This window comes from Medicago truncatula, chromosome 7 (assembly GCF_003473485.1).
Source record: "Medicago truncatula cultivar Jemalong A17 chromosome 7, MtrunA17r5.0-ANR, whole genome shotgun sequence".
Classification (NCBI taxonomy): domain Eukaryota; kingdom Viridiplantae; phylum Streptophyta; class Magnoliopsida; order Fabales; family Fabaceae; genus Medicago; species Medicago truncatula.
Window position 1 is genome coordinate 53,465,737 of NC_053048.1, and position 11,240 is coordinate 53,476,976.

The following is an 11,240-nucleotide window of genomic DNA, read 5'->3' on the forward strand; positions in this document are numbered from 1 at the left end:
TAGTTTTGTTCTTTCTCTCAGGCACACCATTTTGTTGTGGTGTGTAAGCAGTTGTCAATTTCCTCTTGATTCCTTCAATAATACAGAATTCATTAAATGTATTTGATGTACATTCTCCTCCTCTATCAGTTCTTAAACATTGAATCTTGCATTCTGACTCTCTTTCAACTGCAGCTTTGTACCTTTTGAATGTTTCAAAAACACTTGCCTTGTCTTGCAAGAAATAAACCCAAGTCTTCCTACTGAAGTCATTAGTGAATGTGATGAAATACCAGTTTCCACCATTGGATTATGGATTAACAGGTCCACACACATCACTATGTATCAGTTCAAGTTTCATAGTGGCCCTCCATTTTGCACTTTTTGGAATTGGTTCTCTATGTTGCTTTCCCACCATACACTTTGAGCATATGTCAGATACTTTCTTCAATTCAGGCAGACCCTTCACCATTTCTTTCTTTATCAGAGTATTTAAGCCTTTGTAGCTCAAATGTCCATATCTATCATACCATAGCTGAGTTTCATTTTCACTTGAAACCTTCAAACAATTTGGGATGATTACAGGTGCAGAGATGATGTACATTCTATTAGCAGACATTTGTGTTCACATGATTAGCCCTCTGTCTTCATGAAACACTTTGTACATATCTTTTTGAAACATTATTGTGAGATTTTTCTGTTGAAGCTGCCCTATACTCAACAAATTATTACTAAGTCCAGGAAGATAATGAACATCAATAGTAACTTGTGTAATTCCTCCAATGAACAACTTTAGATTCCCTTTTCCCATAACTTGCATCTTTGAATCATTTCCTAATTTTACTGATGCTCTAAAACTATCATCAAAATCAAACAATCATTCTTTCGTTCCTACCATATGATTGCTACAACCAGAATCAAGAAATCATACCTCATCAGCAGCTTGATTTTTGGATTCTTACTTTGCTATCAGCAGCATTTCTTCACTATCATCAAATTCAGCATAGTTGTCATCATTTTCTTCCCAAGTGGGACACCCACTCTGATAATGACCAAGTTTATGGCACTTGAAGCATTCAATAAGGTCTTTATTCACTATTCCTCTACCATGGCCTCCACGACCTCTTTGACCAGTTCTTGCTCCTCTGCCTCTTCCATAGCCTCTTGTAGACTGAGAAACCTTCAAAGCTTGTTCTTCTTCTTTTGAGTGTTGTGCTTGCATTCTTTGTTCATGAACAAGAAGACTACTTTGTAGTTCATCTACACTCAGAGTAGTTACATCATTGGATTCCTCAATTGAACAGACTATGTAATTGAACTTTGGAGTCATAGAATGCAGAACCTTTTCCAAAATAACAGTTTGTTCCAATCTTTCACCCTGTGATGTCATGCGGTTTGCAAGAGTTCTTCCAATGTAATCATTCACAGATTCACCATCTTTCATGGAAAGAACTTCAAATTCACGACGAAGAGTTTGCAATTGAGCTCTTTTAACCTTTGTTGAACCTTGATATTTTATGTGCATTGAATCCCATATATCTTTGGCCGTATCACGAACCAAAATGGTTTCCATGATTGAACGATCAATAGATTGGAAGAGATAATTCTTTACCTTCAAATCACGAAGTTTGCTTTCATCTGCAAGTCTTCGTTGTTCTGGTGTTGCATTAGCAGGTGCAACGGTGACACCATTCTCTATAAGATGCCAGTATTCTTTGGAACGAAGAAGATTCTCCATTAACATAGACCAGTGATCATAGAAACCATCAAACTTGGGAATAGCGGTTTGAAGAAATGATGAGGATTCCGTCATGATGAAATTGCAGAGAAAAAATGCTTGACGAAAGATCAAAGGAGGAAGACGACCGGAGACGCCGTAACAATCTGTGTCACCACTGTAACCAACTCGCACCACCTTAAAAAACTGTAACTTGGTTGTTACCGTTCAAAAACCCTCACACCCACTCCAAACGAAACTGCGTTTATCTATTTGGAGGAAACAACTCACAAGACCCCTTAAGGCTCCTGATACCACTTGTTAGAATGTGGTAAATCTCTCATTATTATTTCACTAAGAGTTTAGTCTATATATAGGTAAGGATACAATGCTTGTGTTGCAAGTAACAACACTTAACATAAACCAATTGATACTGTTCAAGGAAATCATAATGTGTATTTCAGTTTTTGCTATTGAGTGAATTTACACATTTCTCTTCAATTATGATTTTACTTGGACAAACACAAACACTACCTGTGAGACTATTACCAGTTACCACTCTCTTGAGTTACGATAAGTTAAGAAAATGTAGTTTTGATAGATGTAAAAAAATGTTGTTGTGTTTTATGAAATAATCATTTTATATTGTACCCAAAAAAACGATCGTGTACATGGACCTTGCAGGCTTGAAAAGTGATCATGATTGTTCATAAGGTCAATATATGTAATTACAAGAAAAATGAAGGACTTATATTATCGATTTGGATATGGTCTAGATATCCTCGAACTAATTCAGAAGGAAAGAAAATGACATATCGCGTGATACGAAAGAGATATCACGTGACAACCTCCACTTTAAGTTTGATCTTTATATGAACCTTGGAGGCTTGATAAGTGATCTTTATATTTAAGTCTGTTATGTTGTAAATTGATTATTTAAGTTTCTTTTTGTTATGGGTTAGTCTTTTAAGTCATAGCATAGTTATATTAACATTTTTTATAACAACTTTGTTAAAAATTACTTATATTTCATTTAACATTAAACCCCATAATTCAAAGCGGCAAAGAACAAATAGAATTTGCTACAAAAGCCGGTTTAGAAGGGTTGATAGTATCCTGGAATCTCTGGATTCTTTAACTCTCCAATATTCAAAAATATTTATAGCACTAACATGATTATTTATGCATATTTTCTTATTCTTGTTTTTTATTGAATTCAACTATAATTTTAGAAATAAATATTTCATCAACAATATTATAAATCAAATAAATGATCAATTTTGTTTCAAATCAAAATGAACCATAGTTTTGAGTGTGGTGAATTTGGACCACCAACTTAACATTAAAAATCCAAATAAATATTTTTTTAATGGAGTTTAATGAAAATGAAATAATAATGCAGATATTTTGTGATTTAAAGGACCAATTTATAAAATAAAATAAAAAACTCAAAATATTAATTTATTATAAATATATAACTTAAATGCGTACTTAGCCTTTTTTTATTCATGGAGACACTTTGGACGGCCTAGTAAATGACCTTGCATAAGAAAATAAAAAGAACTATAAAGTTTGGATTGGAAATGGCATTAACATTGAACAACATATTTTAGACTCTATTCCTAGCTTCATATATAATTGAGGGTTTTACCTATCTTAAGGATTGCACTTTGATGATATTATGATTGATAATATTTTAATATTTATGATATTAGTCAACCACAATGTCATAAGTGATTTTCTTCTTTCTCTTACATAATTTTTTTTTGTTTCTGTATACACTTATGATATTGCGGTTGGTCAATATCACCAACTACAATGTCATCCAAGTATTTTATGTATCTTAAAAGAGTTTTAGTTTTACCAACTCTTTATTCTACTAACAGTGATAATAAACTTTTAAGTAAAATACAAGTAATTAATTACAGCACAAAAACATAAAACTAACATTGGACTATTTATACTTATAAAAAAAAAAACATTTGATTATTTGTTTAAGTGAAACACTAATAGCAATGTTAAGGACTGTTTAACATAATCAAACAATTGAACTTAAATGGTTGAATAAGTTGCATCAAAAAAGGTTTTGTTGATTAAAATCAAAGTTCAATATTTCTATGAAACAATACATATATCTCACAATTCAAAAATTGTTCCTAAAATTTGGTAAAATAAATAAAAAATGTTCCTAAAGCGTAACAAATTACTCTGAAACTATAAGGTTATATTAATAACCCAAAAAAAAACTTCATCCATCCTTATATATAAGCAATCATTTGACTAAAATTTAATTCCTAAATGTAAGTATTTTTTAAATTACTAAGTACATTTATGTTTTTTTTTTTTTCAAATAAACTCTTAATTAAACCATTTAGTGCTTTGAAATAGGAGAAGTCAAAATTTACTACACAGATACAAATGACATTTTTGAGATATTTATATATACTCCCTCCGTTTCAAATTAGATCTTTTTTTACTATTTTCTACGTTTGGAATTATTTTTCTCTTTTTACAATATCAATACAAAATTTATTATTCATTTTCACTAATGTATCCTTATTTATCACATTTCAATCATTTATAATTATTTCACTACTTATACTTCTTCAAAAAAAAATTATTTCACTACTTATAATTTAATAAGTGTGTTTTAATAAATGACACATATTTTACCATTACAATCAAATTTATTAATAATTAGACTAATACCTCAAATTCGTCCTTGAATTTTCAAAAATCAGCCAAATTCGTCGTTGAATTTTGCGAAATAGCTATTTTGTCCTTGAATTTACAAAATGTCAACCAAATCAGTCCCTCCGTTAAGTTGGTCTGTTAACGGAGGTGACGTGTAACGTTAACCTCTTACAAAGCTTACCACGTCAGATGCCACGCAGGCAGGCAAGGACGGATGTAGAGTGAAACATGGTGTGGCAGCTGCCACACAAGATTATAACCTAATTTTTTTTTTATATGCATAAACATAAGGCACGAGAAGGAAAGTGGAAATTGGAAAACACACACAACACAAACAAAACAAAACGCGTTGTTTCTTCTCCTCTTCTTTACTCTCACAAACAATCGGTTTCTTCTTCTCTTCTCACAAAACACAATTCACAATCGTCTTTCTTCTCACAACAAACAAACAAACCTCTCATTCTTCCACTCTCATCAATCAGCAGCATCATTTTCTCTCTTCACTCCTTCTTCAAATCTAGTGTATCTCTCAGTTCTCACTCTAAGTCTAAGCCAAGGTAGGTGAAATAGTCAATTGATTCTCTACTTTCTCATTCATTCTACAATTGCTTTTTTAGGATTTTAGGCCTCCAATTTCAAGCTATCATCCTGACATCCAAGATGCAGTACGCAAAGCTTACTTGAAATTTTGCCACACTAATATAAAATGTCTAGATCCGCCCTTGCAAGCAGGGACCAAATTGATTGATTTACTGAAAATTGCAAAGGACCAAATTGATGGATTTTCAGAAAATTGCCAACGGCTCTTTCTCCTCATTCTCATTAACGGCTCTTTCTCTTCTTCCTCATTAACAACTATTTCTTCCCCAAATATATAAATTTGGAACCCTAATGTTATAATTTATCACATAGAGTTCAAAATCCTCCAAATTTCTTCCATAAACTGATGTCAATGTTCTTCCCCCAATTCAAAAAACTTAAAACCCTAATTTTTTTGATTCAATTTGAAATTCAAAAATCAATGGTCATTGTTGAAGATTCGGTGTTCATAAATGATGGGTGGTGGGCGTATGGGCAAAAAGAACTACAACAGTCGCTCTTCATCTTCAAGCTCTATGTACAATGATGAGGTGAGAGAGCTTCAATGTTGGTGTCCTATAATTTGTGTTGTAAAAAAAGCCAACACTGTCAACAATGGTTATGTGATGTGTGAATGATTTGTTTAAATAGTACTGAATTTGTCTTTTGATTGCATTGGATGATGGTGAAAATTGTAATTTTTTTGTGTGGGTTGATGAAGTTGAAGAACTAGGTTATTTTAAAAACAATGGTGCTGGTCATGGAAGAAATGCAAGGTTGATAGAGAAGCCAAAGGATAGGGGGGAGAGAAGAAGTTTGGAGGACAAGGTTGATGGATAAAGTTGACTGTGTAGGAAGTGAGCTTAGGTTGATTAAGATATTGATATGAGTATTTTGTTTGGTTGAGTTGTTTAAAATGCTATTGTATTGTGCCAAGTCCATGTAATGTTGTACTGAAAAGAGGTTGTCAACGAATGAATCAAACCTATATGTCAAAAAATTTCAATCAAATTGGTCCTTGAATTATATACATATCCATCATATCGATCCTCAAATAAGTGAAAATACCATCAAATAGGTCATTGAATTTTCACAACAGATATCACTTTGATCCTTGGTGGATACATTTGCTGAATAGAGTAAAAAGTAGAAGACAAACACTTTGATTATAGAAAGACGGACATTTGCATACCATCATAAGTCATATATTTAATGTTCATAAGTGATTACATAGCCAAAAAAATAACATTACATAACCATCAAGTCATCAAATCATTTGATGTTCTTAAGTGATTACATATCCAAAAAAGCATAAACTAAACAAGTCCAAAAATCATTAATTAAACTAGTCCAAAAACATAATTTAAACAAGCATCAATGCTTTGGAAATTCTGGAGTTGGGATAAACTCCATGTATTGGGGTTGAGTAGAAGCGGATGACCCGTAATTTGGATTTGGAACTCTAACAACTCCAAGAGCAATTGGATTTTGTGGAGCAGGACCCCTTAATGGTGTTTGTTTATGCATGTCGTTTGAAATCACTAGTCCTCTGATATCATATCTCCTTGTACTCATTCTCTACAAATAAAATCAATCATATGAGCCCTTAAATTATAACAAAATCCATCAAATTAGTCCTCAAAATATGACAGTAAGTCTCAAATCGATCCAGGACAACACATGTAATAGAGGTGTATAATTGGAAACACAGGAAAAATTACATTGAAAAGTTAAATCTCGAATTTTTACCATTTCCATCAATTTAGTCCATGTACACGTGGCTGCCCTGTTGACACGTGTACAAGACAACACAACATGCAAGAGGACACATCGTCACCACTAACGGAGCTTTTGGACGGAGGGACTAAATAGATATTTCGCAAAATTTAAAGACAAGTTTGATCGATTTTTAAAAATTCAATGACGAATTTGAGATATTAGTCTTAATAATTATTTATTGATATTAGTGTAAAACTTAAATGTGACATCTAATATCTCACGTAGACAGAGGAGTAAATTAACTGCACCACCAACTTTTTTATTAATAAAAATGAAAAATGAAAAATACGAGTACTGTGTAATGTGTATTAAAGGGGACAGAGGGAGTAATTAAGAGGCTAAACTAGTACTTGGAAAGTCGAAGTTGTTTAGGCCCATGTGAAAGGCCATCCTTATCAACGTGAAAACATATCCAAGTGGCCACGTCATTAGTTCCATCCAACTTTGATTGCAACGGACGGTAGAGATCCATATGGACCCCACCAAGTTGGTCGACCTTTAACGCCAAATCTTCGTTAAATAGGAGATGAATGAGTCGCAGTAGTATCTCTTACACCGGAATCTGGTCATTGGGATCGCAGATACGCCGCATCTGCTAAAATACGCCTGATCCATTTATGGGCCTTCTCGACCAGTTGTGGGACGACACCGTCGCTGGCCCTCGGCCGGAGAACGGTCTCAGCAAGCTTCGGAAGCATAACACCTTCGCCGCCCGATCTAACTCCGGCAAGGGTACGCCGCTGTACTCTGCCACCTTAATTTCTCGTATATAATTTTCCATGATCGTTAAACGAATCACCAATACCACAACTGTTATCACTAAAATTGAACTGAATTACTATAATCATCATCATTATCACTATTATAACTATAATCTACCCGTTAATATTGATTAACCTTCAAATTAAATATCGAATTGTGTTCTAGGTTAGATCTGAAGCGCAAGACACAGTTATTAAGATTGAAGTTCGAAATTATCGAAATCCATTCATATATGATATAATTTAAATCTATCTTGATTCTTGAAGTTCTTGCATGTTTTATTTTGGTAGAAGAAGTTCCTGCATGTGAAAAGGTCAAAGAGATTTTTTTTTTGAATTCGTGAAAAGCTGAAAGATGTTTTTCTCAGTTTTTGATTTGTAAGAAAATTAAAATAAATATGCTAACAGTTAAGGAAATTGATTGATCAGAAACGGAGGCGGGAAGCGTGAGATCGTATGGTGAGGAATCGTCGGAACAAACGACGAGAGTAACACGTAGCATCATGATCGTGAAACCGCCAGGGTACGAAAGTGGATCGCCTCTGGCTTCTCCCGCCGGTTCTACCACTCCGGTGTCTCCGTTTTCCGGTAAGGTCGTTATTATTCACTTATTTGTCTTTATACGGTAAAACTTAAGTGCCTCCTGTTCCAAAAACCATTAAATTAAAGTGAAGTAAATGATGCTCCTAAATTTCGGGCATGCTATATTTTGTCTTTTTGTGGAATGTCCTAACTTTTATTTTTAAATTTTTTAATTCATATTAATAAGTTGGTTAGTATCTGTGTCTCGTATCAACTTACAAGCGGGAATTAGAGTGTGAGTTTTCAAGTAGTAATAATTGTTTAGCTTTGATTGAGGTTTGAACCTCGACCTCGGAAGAGTGTGGGTTTTCAAGTGGCATGAAATTCTTTAAAAAGAAAGGTTAATTAGTAGTACCACTGTGTTTGGTTGGGGAAGTTATGATATTATGGAATGTGAAAATGACGTGCACTATTTTATTAATTGTGTGGTTATCCACTTACGTAGCACATTATACATCAAGTCACAATTATATTGCCAAATTAAAGGATTAACTCAACCCAAGTTTCAATTAGACAACTGGGTTAAGTTACTTGGTTTTCTTTTGGGTACCAAGTTACTTGGTTAATTATTTATCATTTATAATAACAATAATGGAAGGCTTGGTCTAGATTGATTCGTTTATTTGTTTAATTCAATAACAAAAACAGTTGTATGATTGTATCATTGAGCTAGCTGGAACTTATAAATGATGATGTTTGTTAATCGATAAATGACAACAAAAACAAATTGAACTAAAGCGATGCATGTTTATTTTTCAGGAACTAGAGATTCCTTTCGGTTTCGACGAAGGTCGGCATCGGATGCATACGAGAAGAAAGGCCAAAACAAATCAGGCCCTTCTTCTCCTTTCGATGTGTGAGAAATGAGCCACCACATTTTCTCTTCTCTGGAAACTGAGGATGTTCCCTTTTGGCCTTTGCTGTAATAATTTTTTGTTTAGTTTATTTGTGTGCTTCTATCGGTGTAATGCATTGGTTGAATTGAAGTTTTGTGCTGCGGTTCACGTTAGGCATGGCGCTTTGTTTGGTTTATTTAGATTTTTTTAAGTCTTAATTAGGTGAGCCGTGTAATAAGTTTTTTTTTTAAGGAGTGTAATAAGTTCTAAGTAAAGAAGTCCAAAGGGTAGGATAGCGGTGTATCTTATAGTATGTATGTGTATATAGATCCTTCACTGTGCTGTTGTTTTTCATGGTATGTAAGTTTTCTCTTGCTGAATAATAACCTTTTTCTTGGTAATCTCTCGTATTTCTAATTGTTTCCTGCTCTATATTCTCGATCCATTTTGGTATGAGGATGAATTGAAGTCCAAGGAAGTAGCTGCGTATGCATTCTGTGGTCCAATTTGAGAACTATTTTTGTCTTCATGGGATGGCTACAGAGGTAAAGACACTTGATAATGAGACAGCCGACCCACCCAAAATTATTCAATATGAATGTCGGAAGATGGGTGTTATTTTTCGCATTCAACAATATCTTCATGAAGAAGGTTTGATATAATAATCGATCAATAATGGACAATGGAACAATAATGGACATGAAGAAGGTTTGATATAACTTATAAGTATACTGGTCTTGAATACGAAAATGAGTACATTTATAACGATAAGCTCATGCTTTTATTAAGACCTGCAAACAGTATAATGGACATTATCTTCATGACTGAGATGTGGAATAGTGGAAGATCTGCTTTATGTAGTTCAACTATTAACCTTTTGGGTAATAACAAACTATGATTGAATTAGGAGATCTCAGGGGTAATGTTTATGCATAAGAGATTAAGGCTTTGGTTGCGAGTTTGGAGGGGAAGGGAGGGGAAGGCTAGGAATAAAGGAACGAGCAAAGTGGGAGAAATAGAGGAAAATGGGAGGGGAGGGCTTCGGGGGGTTAACTTTTCTTCATAATACAAAATCCTCATCATTTGGGGAGCTAAAAAATTGTTTTGGAAAAGGGGTTTGAGGGTTTTTGAAGGGTTTATATAAATTTTTTCAAATTTAATCTATGTTGTTATAATATTTATAAAATGAAAAATATAGCAATCATATGTATTAATTTATAAACTACTCTTTTAAAATTTTTGAAAGATTTCTCAATTTTCCACCCCTCAAAGCCTTCCTTTCCCTTCCCATCCCTTCCAAACTCCCAAAGCCTAAGAGATTATTGAGATTATTGATATGTTCTTTTCATATTGAAATAGGAGCGAGGGTAAACTCTAATGGAATAGGGGCGAGGGTAAACTCTAAAAATTCTAAATATTTTCTATTAAGTATTTTTTTTTTTGAAACAAAATATTTTCTATAAGTTATGTATGTATAATTTTTGAAATCAGTTTTAAAGACATAAAATAAGTTCAAATAAACTAACATCGAATATTGTTTGGTACATACATATGTATTGAACTAAGTGTAGATATCCACACACAGAAAAAAAAAAAAAAAAAAAAAAACTGAAATTGTGGATTGGGTTGGGTTAATGGTGGTCCTTGTGGGAAATCTATCCAACAATTAGTCCAGGTGGAGAGGGAGTGTGGGACAACCATCACCATCGGTGCTCCTTCATAACTTCATCAAACCTACAAATTAATCTACATGTTCAAATCTCGTTGAACCTTTTCCTCAATCCCATATACGCGTTTTAACTTGAGATTATTGCTTTTTAGGCCCCTTGTGTTGCTGTGATACGATAATATGAAAGTAATAATTATAGCTCAAAAAAAGTAATAATTATAGATAAAATAAAAATTTACGGTTTTTTATCCTTTGATGATTATGTGGGGAGTGAGGATATCACTACCTGTGGGGGAGGAGAAACCTATGTATATAAGTGAATGAATGGACATGAGCATGCCAGCTTATGTTTTAGATTTGCCAATTGAGTCATATTTTTTAGTTAAAAATTTCCGTTAAAAAATTCAAGTTTAATAAACCGATCATTATGATATGTTTGAAGGGATATATCATATAAAAGATGATTTGTGAAGTTCATATACAAAATTTCACGTTGACATATTTTACATCCAATTTTTTTACAAAAAAAAATTGTATCCAAATTAAACATTTTTTTTTCAATTTAGGAAGAAACTTGTTTCATTTTAAACTTGTGTTAGGTAAGTCACTCAAGTTAGTGATATGTGCGACAAAGTTACCAACTC

The 11,240-nt window shown here is 33.3% G+C and overlaps 1 protein-coding gene across 2 annotated transcripts; it reads left to right on the top strand.

The window, feature by feature from the left end:
- Positions 1 to 7,276: 7,276 nt before the first annotated feature.
- On the top strand, positions 7,277 to 9,328 carry LOC11420835 (dormancy-associated protein homolog 3). Of its 2 annotated transcripts, none has more exons than XM_003626180.4 (3): positions 7,277 to 7,480; positions 7,939 to 8,102; positions 8,851 to 9,328. In XM_003626180.4, the coding sequence occupies exons 1-3, from the start codon at positions 7,366 to 7,368 to the stop codon at positions 8,956 to 8,958; spliced, it is 387 nt and encodes a 128-aa protein (XP_003626228.1). In that variant the 5' UTR covers positions 7,277 to 7,365; the 3' UTR covers positions 8,959 to 9,328. The 2 variants fall into 2 exon arrangements, with proteins under 2 accessions (XP_003626228.1, XP_003626227.1); XM_003626179.4 differs by having other exon boundaries at positions 7,279 to 7,480; positions 7,939 to 8,097.
- Positions 9,329 to 11,240: the final 1,912 nt, after the last annotated feature.